This window comes from Saimiri boliviensis, chromosome 10, assembly GCF_048565385.1.
Source record: "Saimiri boliviensis isolate mSaiBol1 chromosome 10, mSaiBol1.pri, whole genome shotgun sequence".
Classification (NCBI taxonomy): domain Eukaryota; kingdom Metazoa; phylum Chordata; class Mammalia; order Primates; family Cebidae; genus Saimiri; species Saimiri boliviensis.
Window position 1 is genome coordinate 6,437,681 of NC_133458.1, and position 13,727 is coordinate 6,451,407.

General features: G+C 45.8%; 1 protein-coding gene across 2 annotated transcripts in view; it reads left to right on the top strand.

The window, feature by feature from the left end:
- Window positions 1–1,726: 1,726 nt before the first annotated feature.
- Window positions 1,727–13,727, top strand: part of XRCC2 (X-ray repair cross complementing 2) — a 46,735-nt gene continuing 34,734 nt past the window's right edge. For both annotated transcript variants that reach the window (XM_003929891.3, XM_074378873.1), the window contains exon 1: window positions 1,727–1,870. In XM_003929891.3, the coding sequence (XP_003929940.1) occupies window positions 1,832–1,870 (39 nt within the window). In that variant the 5' untranslated portion in view covers window positions 1,727–1,831. The remainder of the gene's footprint in view (window positions 1,871–13,727) is intronic.

Below are 13,727 nucleotides of genomic sequence, written 5' to 3' on the forward strand. Positions count from 1 at the left end.
GATAACCAGACCAATCTCATTCCCTGAAGCTTGTTAATGTTCCACATGTGGACCCGTTGCCATAGGTAGAGAAGAGGCCAAGGTAGAGAATATGAATCTGACAAGTGAAAAGAAATTAGGTACGCGGTTGCCTAATCAAGCCTCTGCAGTAAACTAACCTTGAAGCCTGTCTTGCCTTTGGACTTCTAGTGATGTCACCCGGTAAAGCCCATTTATTGTTTCAGTAAACAAGAGTTGGGTATTCTGTGACTTGCAACCAAAACCATTCTAATTTACAAAATGAGCAACTTTAGTGTTACCCATAAGAAATATTTTATTGGTTCATGCTCTTTTCTAGTGCTTTTTTTTTTTTTTTTTTTTTTTTTTTTTGAGACAGAGTCTTGTTCTATCACCCAGGCGGGAGTGTCTGTCACCCAGGCGGGAGTGTGGTGGTGTGATCTTGACTCACTGCAACCTCTGCTTCCCAGATTCAAGCGATTCTCCTGTCTCAGCCTCCCGAATAGCTGGAATTACAGGCATGTGCCACCACACCTGGCTAATTGTTGTATTTTTAGTAGAGACAAGGTTTCACCATGTTGGCCAGGCTGGTCTCGAACTTCTGACTTCAAGAGATCTGTCCACCTTGGCCTCCCAAAGTGCTGGGACTCCAGGCCTGAGCCACTGTGTCCAGCCCAAATTTTTATCTCTTAAAGCCCAAAGATGGACATTATCATTGCCAGCTCTAATATTTTAGTTCTTCAAATCCTAAAACTAAGATCCAAACCTTTATCAAGAAAGTTTAACAAAGTTGGGCATGATGGCTCTCACCTGTAATCCCAGTAATTTGGGAGAGTGAGGTTGGAGGATCACTTGCGGTCAGGAGTTCGAGACCAGCCTGGCCAACATAGTGAAACCCCTTTCTCTACCCAAAATACAAAAATTAGCCAGTCATGGTGGCATGTACTTGTAATCTCAGATATGCTGGAGGCTGAGGCCTGAGAACTGCTTGAAGCTGAAAGGTGGAAGCTGCCAACAAGAAATAAATAGTACAAAGGTCTTTAGGTCAGATGAAAGACATATTCATCTATTTTGAATCTTTCTCCCTTTCTTTTTTCTTTTTTTTTTTTGAGACGAGTTTAGCTCTTGCTACCCAGGCTGGAGTGCAATGGCGCGATCTCGGCTCACCGCAACCTCCGCCTCCTGGGTTCAGGCAATTCTCCTGTCTCAGCCTCCTGAGTAGCTGGGATTACAGGCACGCGCCACCATGCCCAGCTAATTTTTGTATTTTTAGTAGAGACGGGGTTTCACCATGTTAACCAGGATGGTCTCGATCTCTTGACCTCGTGATCCCCCCTCCTCGGCCTCCCAAAGTGCTGGGATTACAGGCGTGAACCACCGCGCCCGGCCTAAATTTAGTATACTTTTATCTTTTTTTTTTTTTTTTTTTCCCAGAATTAACCATGAATCGCACTCGCCCGAGAACGGACAAAAAGGCCTGCTTGTGCAGTACATGTATTTTAATGGGTAAACAAAGGACGTGCGGCCAGTTTTACCTAATGCAATAGTAACGAACCGAAGTTGACGACAGAGAAGAAAAGCACCAATGGTCCCCCGACCGCCACCCCTGCCCAGTCCCCAGGGAGACGCCGGAGAGCGCCGCTGGGGACGCGGGAGTCTGACGTCACCAGAGCACGCGCACCCCATTGCGCATGCTCCCGCCTTGGCGCCGCGTCCTGTCTCGGTGCGCACGCGCGCGGGTGGGCGGGTTTGACTGGCTGTAGGGTCCGCGCCGTCGGTGAATGGCGTTGGTGGCGGGAAAGTTGAGTTCCTGGTGCGCCGAGCCTACGGGGCGATGTGTAGTGACTTCCATAGGACTGAGTCTGGGACCGAGGTGAGAGCCGCCGGGTGGCGAGCGAGGGAGATGGGAACGAGGCCACCGGTGGGTGAGGGGAGCCGAGGGACCCCGGGGGCTGGGAGGCTCGGGGCGGCTTGGCCTGGCCGGGCGGGGACCGGGCGCTCGGCCTGGAGGCCGGCGATGCTGGCACCCTCCGCGGCCCCAGAGGTCCGCCCCTGGGCAGCCTGGAGTCCTCCTAAGTGGGAGGACCGAGCGGAGATGGAGAGAGTCTACCGCTATGCAAGGAAAGCTACAAAAGGGCGGCCGCCCGTTGGAGCATTTGGAGCGTTTCTGGAATAGGTGGTGTTTGAGGAGGTTGCTTCACCTCCCTGCAGCCCACGTGTCTGCTTAGTGCATCTGGCCTCGCCACCCCGAGATGCGTTTCCAGCCCGAGTACCTCCAGAGCCACACATAGCCGTTGGATGCCCCTCAAGAATTGAACCAAGTGTCCAGCGCCTACTGGGTATCAGCTACGGGTTAAGGGATAGGAGTAGGCAACAAAAGACGTAAGTTCTGCTGTTAAAGAACTCGTAAGGGCGGCCGCTGTGAGAATTACAGTATATGCAGAAAAGTTCGTATCCGTTAGAGGGGCAGGCGTCATGGAAGACGCAGGGGGAGACGAGTGAAGTTTCAAGGACCGTGGAGGTGCTTTGTTAAGGAGAGGATGACATTCAAAGCAGAGACAGTGGAGAGTACCTGGGCTCTGAATTAAGCAAGAGCGTGGCTCATTTAGGGAACTGCAAAGGAGTTATGTAAGACTGGAACAAACCGAGTGAGTGAGGGGCAACAGGTTGGGAAGTCAGCGCTGAGCAACAGGCAGGGTATGCAGGATCTTTGACGCAGATGAGAGCGAGGAAGCAATCTCAAAAGAGTCAGCAGACTGCTTTGTGGAAGTCCGTGTCGTTAATATTTAGGCTTTGCAGGCCATGCTGTTTGTGTCACAGCCACTCAGCTCTGCTGTTCTAGTGGGAATGCAGTCATAGCTAATAAACAAAGGCACATGGCAGTGTTCCAATAAAACTTTGTGTTTTGGATTTGGCCTGCTGGCCATAGTTTGACTATCCCTGTTCCTAAAGAGGAGATCCACTGTTTAGTATAAGAATGGCTACAGTTAAAACCATATATATATTTAAAAATACATATAATATATACAATACATAGTATATAATATATATTCAAACATATATATATATATATATTTTTTTTTTTTTTTTTTTTGAGATGAAATCTCACTCTGTCACCCAGTCTGGAGATTCCCCTGTCTCACCTTCCCAAATAGCTAGGATTACAGGTATGCCCCACCTCACTCGGCTAGTATTTGTAATTTTAGTAGAGACAGGATTTCGTCGTGTTGGCCAGGCTAGTTTTGAACTCCTGACCTCGGGTGATCCACCTGCCTCAGCCTCCCAAAATGCTGGGATTACAGGCGTGAGCCACCGCTCCCCACCAAAACCTTATATTTAAATGATTATTTGAAACCAGGTTAAGGTCCAATGATTTTTGCCGTCGGAACAAGCCTAGCATCCAAAAAATGGGAATCTAGCACAGTCACGTCATGGAACAAAGAATTTAACACCATGTCCTTTGCCTCCCTTGTCTGTGTGGCAATCCAGAGCCTAGCTCATATTGCTCTGGAGTAGAGTGGGGTGGAATGGAGAATAGGAAGCTAGGGAATTGGCACTGCTCTGTTTTCCTTGCATTAACAAAACCAGTTAAGCCAGCCTCTTTCCCTTCAAGTATCTTGGGGAATTATATGGCCACTGTCAAACTTGTTTGAACACTAGCTTCTTTGGACATTCATCTACTCTGAGGTTACTTGGAGGCATTGTGTTGAGGAATATATCTGAAGTCATAAGCTAACCCAAGAAACTGAAATAACCTATTTTAATTTTTTTTTTGAGACAGTCTTGCTCTGTTGCCCAGGCTGGAGTGCAGTGGTGTGATCTCAGCTCACTGCAACCTTCGGCTCACTGCAGCCTCCGCCGCCGCCCGGGTTCAAGCAGTTCTGCCTCAACCTCCTGAGTAGCTGGGACTACAGGTGCGTGCCACCAGGCCTGGCTAATTTTTGTTTGTTTGTTTCTTTAGTAGAGGTGGAGTTTCACTGTGTTGGCCAGGCTGGTCTTGAATTCCTGACCTTGTGATCCACCTGCCTTGGCTTCCCAAAGTGCTGGGGATTACAGGTGTGAGCCACTGCTCCCTGCCTACTTTAAAATTTTAATTCACTAGAATTAGAACCTAATAAAATAGTTAACCTTTCTTGTGAGCAGCAGGGAAAAGACATTTCATACGGGGTCAAAGTTGTAAGAATATTTTTTTAGGTTGGGCATGGTGGCTCACTCCCGTAATCCTAGCACTTTGGGAGGCCGAGGCAGGCGGATCACTTAAGGTCAGGAGTTCAAGACCAGCCTGGTCAACATGGTGAAACCCTCTGTCTACTAAAAATAAAAAAAAATTAGCTGGGCATGGTAGTGGGTGCCTGTAATCCCGGCTACCTAGGAGGCTGAGGGAGGAGAATCTCTTGAACCTGGGAGGCAGAGGTTTCAGTGAGCTGACATCATGCCACTGCACTCCAGCCTGAGTGACAGAGCAAGACTCCGTCTCAAAAAAACAAACAAAAAATATATTTTTAGCAGATTCTAAGGATGAAGTTTATGATAAGCCAGGTGGAGAGTGGAAAACACATGTGATCTTGATTTTAAAAAGGCAAGCATTTGACTACAGTTCACAATAGAACAATCCATTTTTACCTTGTCTTTGCACAGTAGCAGTGGAATTTTTACTTCTAAATCTCACTGAAATTGTGAGAAATGATTCAGCGATTTGGGCAGTATTTTGGTATCATCTACCAAATGGCCTCATTTGCTTATAGTTGTTAAAAAATGGTGTACTTTGCATTTTTTCAAGAATGCTAATATGCCTTGCATTTAAAAATAGTAAAAAATTGGAAGTGTCTGTCCAGTTTTGGTTGCTATGCACGGGGTACCATGCTTTCTTTAAAAAAAAAAACTAACCCCATTATATTTATTATTAAAGCAGTTCGTGTACATGGCAGAAAATTCCAATAGCACTGAAGTGAAAAGTAGGAAATGTCTCCAGTCTTGTTACCATTTCCCAAGAATAGCCCTGTGAATATTTGTACATTCTTCCAGGAATTTTTTTTTTTTTTGAGACGGAGTTTCGCTCTTGTTACCCAGGCTGGAGTGCAATGGCGCGATCTGGGCTCACGGCAACCTCCGCCTCCTGGGTTCAGGCAATTCTCCTGCCTCAGCCTCCCTAGTAGCTGGGATTACAGGCACGTGCCACCATGCCCAGCTAATTTTTGTATTTTTAGTAGAGACGGGGTTTCACCATGTTGACCGGGATGGTCTCGATCTCTTGACCTCGTGATCCACCCGCCTCGGCCTCCCAAAGTGCTGGGATTACAGGCGTGAGCCACCGCGCCCAGCCTCTTCCAGGAATTTTCTAATGACATATTTTGGAGGCTTAGATTCGGAGAATGCTGGACTGGAAGTTCAGAAACCTTGGTTCTGCTAGGAGCAAGCATTGTCATTTTGGATATCATTTAACCTTTGCTAAACCTTTGTGAAATGAGGGGTGGTAGACCAATTTCTCAGTTCCTTTACATTTCTACCTTAAGGAAGTGGATTCATATACTTCTTTGTATTCTTTGAACCAAACACAGTGTCTGCCTTAGTAAACTTAAAATTTTAGTGATAATAACGATTGGTTTTCATTTTTTATTTTTTTTGAGATGGAGTTTTGCTCTTGTTGTCCAGGCTGGAGTGCAATAGTGCGATCTCGGCTCACTGCAGCCTCCGTCTCCCAGGTTCAAACGATTCTCCTGCCTCAGCCTCCTGAGTAGCTGGCATGCACCACCACACCCGGCTAATTTTTGTATTTTTAGTAGAGATGGGGTTTCTCCATGTTGGTCAGGCTGGTCTTGAACTCCCGACCTCATGTGATCCTCCAGCCTCCGCCTCCCAAAGTGCTGGGATTATAGGCATGAGCCACTGTGCTGGCCTGGTTTTCTTAAAAAGAAAAGCTACAGGGTGATCTTTTTGCTAGAGGCGAATTTTTTTTTTTTTTTTTGAGACAGAGTTTCGCTCTTGTTACCCAGGCTGGAGTGCAATGGCGCGATCTCGGCTCACCGCAACCTCTGCCTCCTGGGTTCAGGCAATTCTGCCTCAGCCTCCTGAGTAGCTGGGATTGCAGGCACGTGCCACCACACCCAGCTAATTTTTTGTATTTTTAGTAGAAACGGGGTTTCACCATGTTGACCAGGATGGTCTCGATCTCTTGACCTCGTGATCCACCTGCCTCGGCTTCCCAAAGTGCTGGGATTACAGGCTTGAGCCACCGCGCCCGACACTAGAGGCAAATATTACCTAAGATAAATATTTAATATTTCTTTTAAAATAATAATTGGTGTTGTGTAATCACAGACTTTTAGAATAATGCTTATCACCTTTTATCTTTGCATCCTTTTTACCCCTCCATGTTCCTTCATTACAATTATTCCATTATAATTCTCATCAAATTACTTGCCTCTTAACACTTCTAACCTATTTACCTCACCATGGTGAAACCCAACTGTCTACTTCCACTCAGCTGAATATTACTAGAGAAAATCACAACTAGGCTGACTGATTTTAAATTTATATATTTTCATTTTTTTGAGAAAGGGTCTCACTCTGTCACCCAGGCTAGATGGCAGTGGCACTATTACAGCTCCCTGCAGCCTTGATGTCCTGGCTCACGTGATTTTCCCACCTCAGCCCCTCGAGTAGCTGGGACTGCAGGGACACAGTACCACATCTGGCTAATCTTTGTATTTTTTGTAGTGATGGGGTTTTGCCATGTTGCCCAAGCTGGTCTCAACTCCTGGACTCAAGAGATCTACCTCCCTTGGCCTCCCAAAGTGCTGGGATTACAAGTGTGAGCCACTGCGCCTGGCTCCATTTTAAATTTATAATCATCAGTCTTTTTTTTTTTTTTTTTTTTTTGAGACGGAGTTTCGCTCTTGTTGCCCAGGCTGGAGTGCAATGGCGCGATCTCGGCTCACCACAACCTCCGCCTCCTAGGTTCAGGCAATTCTCCTGCCTCAGCCTCCTGAGTAGCTGGGATTACAGGCACACGCCACCATGCCCAGCTAATTTTTAGTATTTTTAGTAGAGACGGGGTTTCACCATGTTGACCAGGATGGTCTCGATCTCTTGACCTCGTGATCCACCCGCCTCGGCCTCCCAAAGTGCTGGGATTACAAGCTTGAGCCACTGCGCCCGGCCAATCATCAGTCTTAAAAGGGCATCCAGTCTAACTGTATTTCCCTACTAATTCACTTTTCTCACAACAAAACATCCAACCTTCTTGCAGAATTCCAGACTTATGTTCTATCATCTTGACAGAACCATGTATACATTTAATAGGCATCCCAGATTTAACACGATTCAGGATAAATCCTCAATTGCATCTAGATCCAAGGAAAATACACTAAAGAGTTTATATATTAGAGAAGAGTATTGTGTGTATCGATGTTAAATTTATGATTGTGATTGTAATGTGATTATGCAGAAGAATACCTTTTTTCTCTCTCTTTTTTAAAAAAATTTATTTATTTATTTATTTATTTAAATATGGGGTTTCACCATGATGTCCAGGCTGGTCTTAAACTCCTGACCTAAGGTGATCCACCTACCTCGGCCTCCCAAAGTGCTAGGATTACAAGTGTGAGCCACCGTGCCCGACCTTTTTTTCTCTTTTTTGAGTTTATTTTGGTTTTATTTTTTGTTTTTGTTTCTTTGCTAGGAATATCTTTTTGCTTGGGAGATATATATATTAAAGCATATGAGGTGAAGTTGTTCTGCAAAAGAAAAAGTTAACGCAAATTTGGCAAAATGTTAGCAATTGGTGGATCTAGGTGAAGGTATTTGGTGTTCGCTATAGTGTTCTTAAATTTTCTCTGTAGGTTTTTTCACCATTTTGGCCAGGATAGTCTCCATCTCTTGACCTCATGATCTGCCTGCCTCAGCTTCCAAAAGTTCTGGGATAACAGGTATTAGCCGTGGCCTGCAGCCAAATTTTTGAATTTTTTTTTTTTTTTTTTTTTTTGATATAGTGTCTCTATTGCCCAGGCTGGAATGCCATGGCGCAATCTTAGCTTACTGTAACTTCCACCTCCCTGGTTCAAGCCATTCTCCTGCCTTAGCCTCCCTGAGTAGCTGGGAGTACAGGCACCCATTACCACACCCAGCTAATTTTTTTTTTTTTTTTAAGACAGAGTTTCATTCTTGTTGCCCAGGCTGGAGTGCAATGGTGTAATCTTGGCTCACTGCAGCTGCCTCCTCCCGGGTTCAAACGATTCTCCTGCCTCAGCCTCCCTAGTAGCTGGGATTACAGGCATGTGCCACCACACCTGGCTAATTTTGTATTTTTAGTAGAGATGGGGTTTTCTCCATTTTGGTCAGGCTGGTCTCGAACTCCCAACCTCAGGTGATTCGCCTGCCTCAGCCTCCCAAAGTGCTGGGAGGCTGGGTTTACAGGCGTGAGCTTCTATACCTGGCCAATTTTTGTATTTTTAGTAGAGTAGGAGTTTTACCATGTTGGGCAGGCTGGTCTTGAACTCCTGACGTCAAGTGATTTGCCTGCCTCCACCTCCCAATGTGTTGGGATTACAGGTGTGAGCCACCACAACCATCTAAATTTTTCAAAATTTAAAAATGGGGCTCAAAAACGTAATGTGTCTCAAAGTGAAGTCTTGAGTCATTCTACCTGGTGCATAAGCCAGACACCTTGGAGTCCTCCTTGACTCTGCTTGTTCTCACATATCCTGTCAGTGCACTTGATTCCTAAGCAAATCCTGTCTCCTGTACGTTCAGTATACATGGTGAATTTGACCGCTTTCCGCTATCGTTACGGCAACTGTCATTCCTGCTTGTCCATCATTCCTGCTGCTGTCGCCAAGCACCTCCTTTTATTGCAGTAACCTAAATAGTCTCTGCTTCCAGCCTTTCCACACTTACTCCAGGCTATTTTCTACCGAATATCCAGATTGATTCATTTTAAACATAAGCTGACTCTTCTGCTGGAAAGCTTCCCAGAGGCTCCCATATTGTTTACAGTAAAATCCAGAATCCTTATCCTCTCCTACATGGGTACAGGAGTTGCCCTGTAGCCCCACCCATACCCTTTGTTTCAGTCTTCTGCTCTTTTGTTCTCATCTCCTGCCTCCCCAGTCTTCTCCAGACATGTCCCTTGAATATGCCAAACATGGTTCCATGTCAGAGCGGTTTGTGCTTTCTGGTCATTCTGCCTCGATTGTGCTCCCCTCAGAAATTCACATGGCTTACTTCTTCATGTGCTTCTTAGTTTCCACTCAGATATCAACAAACAGGAGAAACCTTTCCTGCTCATCCAGTATAAAGCAGCCCTCCTCCTCTCAGCCCTGACTCCTTTACCCTGTTTGTTTGTTTATTTAGTTATTTATTTGGAGACTGAGTCTCGCTCTACTGCCCAGGCTGGAGTGCAGTGGCCCGATCTCGGCTCACTGCAACCTCCGCCTCCCAGGTTCAAACGATTCTTCTGCCTTAGCCTCCCGAGTAGCTGAGACTACAGGCATGTGCGCCACCATGCCCAGATAAGTTTTGTATTTTCAGTGGAGACCAGATTTCGCTATGTTAGCCAGACTGGTCTCAAACTCCTGACTTCAGGTGATCCTCCTGCCTCGGCCTCCCAAAGTGCTGGGATTACAGGCGTGAGCCACTGCACACGTCCTTCAGTTCTAAATTTGTTTGTTTATTTGTTTGTTTATTTTCTCCTGGGTTCAAGCGATTCTCCTGCCTTAGCCTCCCGAGTAGCCGGGACACAGGCACGCGTCACCACACCCAGCTTATTTTTATTAATTTATTTTTTTTGAGACGGAGTTTTGCTCTTGTTACCCAGGCTGGAGTGCAATGACTCGATCTCGGCTCACCGCAACCTCTGCCGCCTGGGTTCAAGCAGTTCTCCTGCTTCAGCCTCCCAAGTAGCTGGGACTACAGGTGTGTGCCACCACGCCCAGCTAATTTTTGTATTTTTAGTAGAGACGGGGTTTCACCAGGTTGACCAGGATGATCTCCATCTCTTGACCTCGTGATCCACCTGCCTCAGCCTCCCAAAGTGCTGGGATTATAGGCATGAGCCACCGCGCCCGGCCTATTTTTGTATTTTTAGTAGACAGGGTTTCACCATGTTGACCAGGCTGGTCTCAATCCCCTTACCTTGTGAGCCACCTGTCTCAGTCTTCCAAACTGCTGGGATTACAGATGTGAGCCACCGTGCCAAGCCTTCAGTTCTAAATTTCTTTTTTTTTTTAAAAAAAACTTTTTATTTTTTGAAGATGGAGTCTCGCTCTGTCGCCCAGGCTGGAGTGCAGTGACGCAATCTTGGCTCACTGCAGCCTCAGCCTCCTGAGTAGCTGGGACTTCAGGCGCACGGTGCCATGCCTGGCTAATTTTTTTTTTTTTTTTTGATAGAGACGAGGTTTCCCCGTGTTACCCTGGCTGGTCTCAAACTCCTGATCTCAGGTGATCCACCCGCCTTGGCCTCCCAAAGTGTTGGGATTACAGGCGTGAGCCACCGTGCCCGGCCCTAAATTTCTTGAATTTTGTTTTACAGCTCAGGATATGGTCTGTCTTGAATGTTCCATGGGTGCTTGAAAAAATTGGGTGTTCTGCTGCTGTCAGGAGGCGTCTTCTTAACATGTAAATTAGAGCTTGCCGTTTGAGTGTGGTGTTTGCGTCTTCTATATCCTTGCTGGGTTTCTGTCTAGTAGTTCTATCAGTTGTTGAGAGGTGGGTGTTGAAGTCCTAAAGATAAGTGGATGTATTGGTTTCTCTTTTCAGCTTTATTAATTTTGCTTCATGTATTTTGAGGGCACTGTTTGATTTCACTCACTTAGGATTGCTGTGTCTTCCTGGTGGATTGATAACTTCATTTTGTAATGTGCCTCATTGTCTCTGGTAATTTTATTGCTTAGAAGTCTACTTTATCACATATTAGTATGGCAATTCCTGCTTTTTCATCAAATCTATATTAATAACATACTGATTTGTTTTTCAGAATTTCCTCCTCCTAAAATAGAATAATAATTTTTTCTTGGGCCAAAAGAAAGAAAAAAATAAATAAATAATAGAGTGATAACTTTTGCTCCTAAGAAAGGGCAACTTCTGCACTTGTGAGATGCATTCCATCCATCCCCATGCTGCCGCTTCAAGGAAATCACACCTGTCGTTCCTCCCCCTTCCATCATTTTCTCTGCTTTCTGCATCATTTCTCCCAGTCTTTTTCATCAATATCCCAACCTAAAACAATGAAAACAAAACAAACGAAAGACCTCCCTCTCCACCACACTCCCCCTGCCAGCCCCAGTTCTGTACCCTCATCACAGCCATGAGTTGTGCTATCTGCCCCCACTTCCTTCTCTTACGGTAACCTTCCCACTGTGTTCTGGCTTCCCTCTCCACCCTGTTCACTGAAGTGCTCCCATCAGAGTTATGTGCGACCAGTTGCCAGTGCAGCGGTCATTTCTATGTCCTCATACTGGACCTGGCAGTTGATCACGTGTCACCATTTCCTCTCCTCAGGACTCTTAAGGGCCTGACTCTGTCAAACTTAAGGCCTGAAGGAACATAGGAAAATGTGTGCTTCCTGCAGGCAAGCTGTCTGAGGAAGGGACAGACATGTCTAGTTTCTGCTCTTAAAATTACCCATAGAGCAATGTCTCTCCTGGAAGAAGAGAGAAGGAAAGTATCGGAGAAGATACCAGAAGTATTTTTCCAGCCTAGTTCTTCCCATACAAATGGGGTAATGAGTGTTTCACCATCAGAAAGCTCCTGCAGTTTTGATTTTGTGCTTTCCTGCCTCTTGCTATGATCTGGTATATAGATTATTTTTATGCCTTAAGTGAAATTTTGAAGCACAGTCTGATAAAATTTTCTAATTTTAAGCATTCATTTAATGCAATTAATAATTTGGGAAACTTCTTAAGTTTAAAATTTAGTACTACAGTTAGATGATAAACCGTCCATGAAAAAAAACTTTTTAAAAAATGCAGTGCTTACGGCTGGGCGTGGTGGCTTATGCCCGTAATCCTAGCGCTTTGGGAGGCCGAGGTGGGCGGACCACAAGGTCAACAGATTGAGACCATCCTGGCCAACATGGTGAAACCCCATGTCTACTAATACAAAAATTAGCTGGGCAAGGTTGCGTGTGCCTGTAATCCCAGCTACTCGGGAGGCTGAGGCAGGAGAATTGCTTGAACCCGGGAGGCAGAGGTTGCAGTGAGCCAAGATCACACCACTGCACTCCAGCCTGGGTGACAGAGCTAGACTTCGTCTCAAAAAAAAAAAAAAATTTATTGCTTACAAATTCTTAGCAATTGATGCTGCTTAAATAGTCATGTATATGTAACTTTTGCTTGGCTTTTTTGTTTGTTTGTTTGTTTTAAAGATGGGGTTTCACCATGATGGCCAGGCTGGTCTTGAACTCCTGACCTCCGGTGATCCACCCACCTCAGCCTCCCAAAGTGCTAGGATTACAGGCGTGGGCCACCGCCCCCAGCTTTTGCTTGACTTTTTATGTATTCTTCTATTTTCCCTTTCCTCTTACTGGATGATCACTTTTTAAAAGTATTTATAAAAGCAGTGGCCCTTCAGGGAATATACTTTGAAACAATGGCATTTAACTGTATAGTATTTGAGGAATAGTTCTTTTCCATAAAATTTAGACAAATGCTTTATTGAAGAGCCACTACCATGCCCTGAAGGACAACTGAATTTTGAAAGTGGCAGAGAAGTCTGCTTTCACATGTGAAGTAGAATTAGCCCTCTGATTCTAGGGAGTGTGGTGAGAAGGGCTAAGCTTTATCTTGATCCCACACGTCTTCACATCGCTGCTGCTCTCTGCCTCCTACTCTTTCCACCTGCTCTCCGCTTTCCCTGTGTTACCAGGTTACACGTACATTTTCACTTGAAGTAAATCTCCTCCTCATATCAGTAGTACAACTATTAAGGATTGTATTCGGCCAGGCTTGGTGGCTCACAGTTGAGAGAAGAAAGAGGAGTCTAAAGAGCCTCCAGCCGGGCGCGGTGGCTCACGTCTGTAATCCCAGCAGTTTGGGAGGCCGAGGCAGGCAGATCGCTTGAGGTCAGGAGTTCAAGACCAGCCTGGCCAACATGGTGAAACCCCATCTCTACTAAAAATAGAACAAGTAGCCGGGTGTGGTGGTGGGCACCTGTAATTCCATCTACTCAGGAGGCTAAGGCGGGAGAGTCACTTGAACCCAGGATGTTGCAGTGAGCTGAGATTGCACCACTGCACTCTAGCCGGGGCGACAGAGTTAAGACTCCATAAAATGTTTACCATTGGCCGGGCGCGGTGGCTCAAGCCTGTAATCCCAGCACTTTGGGAGGCCGAGGCGGGTGGATCATGAGGTCAAGAGATCGAGACCATCCTGGTCAACATGGTGAAACCCCGTCTCTACTAAACATACAAAAAATTAGCTGGGCATGGTGGCGCGTGCCTGTAATCCCAGCTACTCAGGAGGCTGAGGCAGGAGAATTGCCTGAACCCAGGAGGCAGAGGTTGCGGTGAGCCGAGATCGTGCCATTGCACTCCAGCCTGGGTAACAAGAGTGAAACTCCGTCTCAAAAAAAAAAAAGAAATGTTTACCATTAAATGTCTGAGCAGTATCCCTTTTTTAGACTACATGCTTGTTCCAGTAATGCTGCTGCTGCGAAAAACATTTGGGACACCTTGTTAGCATTTGAGTTTCAACTAAAGAAATGGTTGAAAGAAGTCAGATAGTCAGATAGTCAGG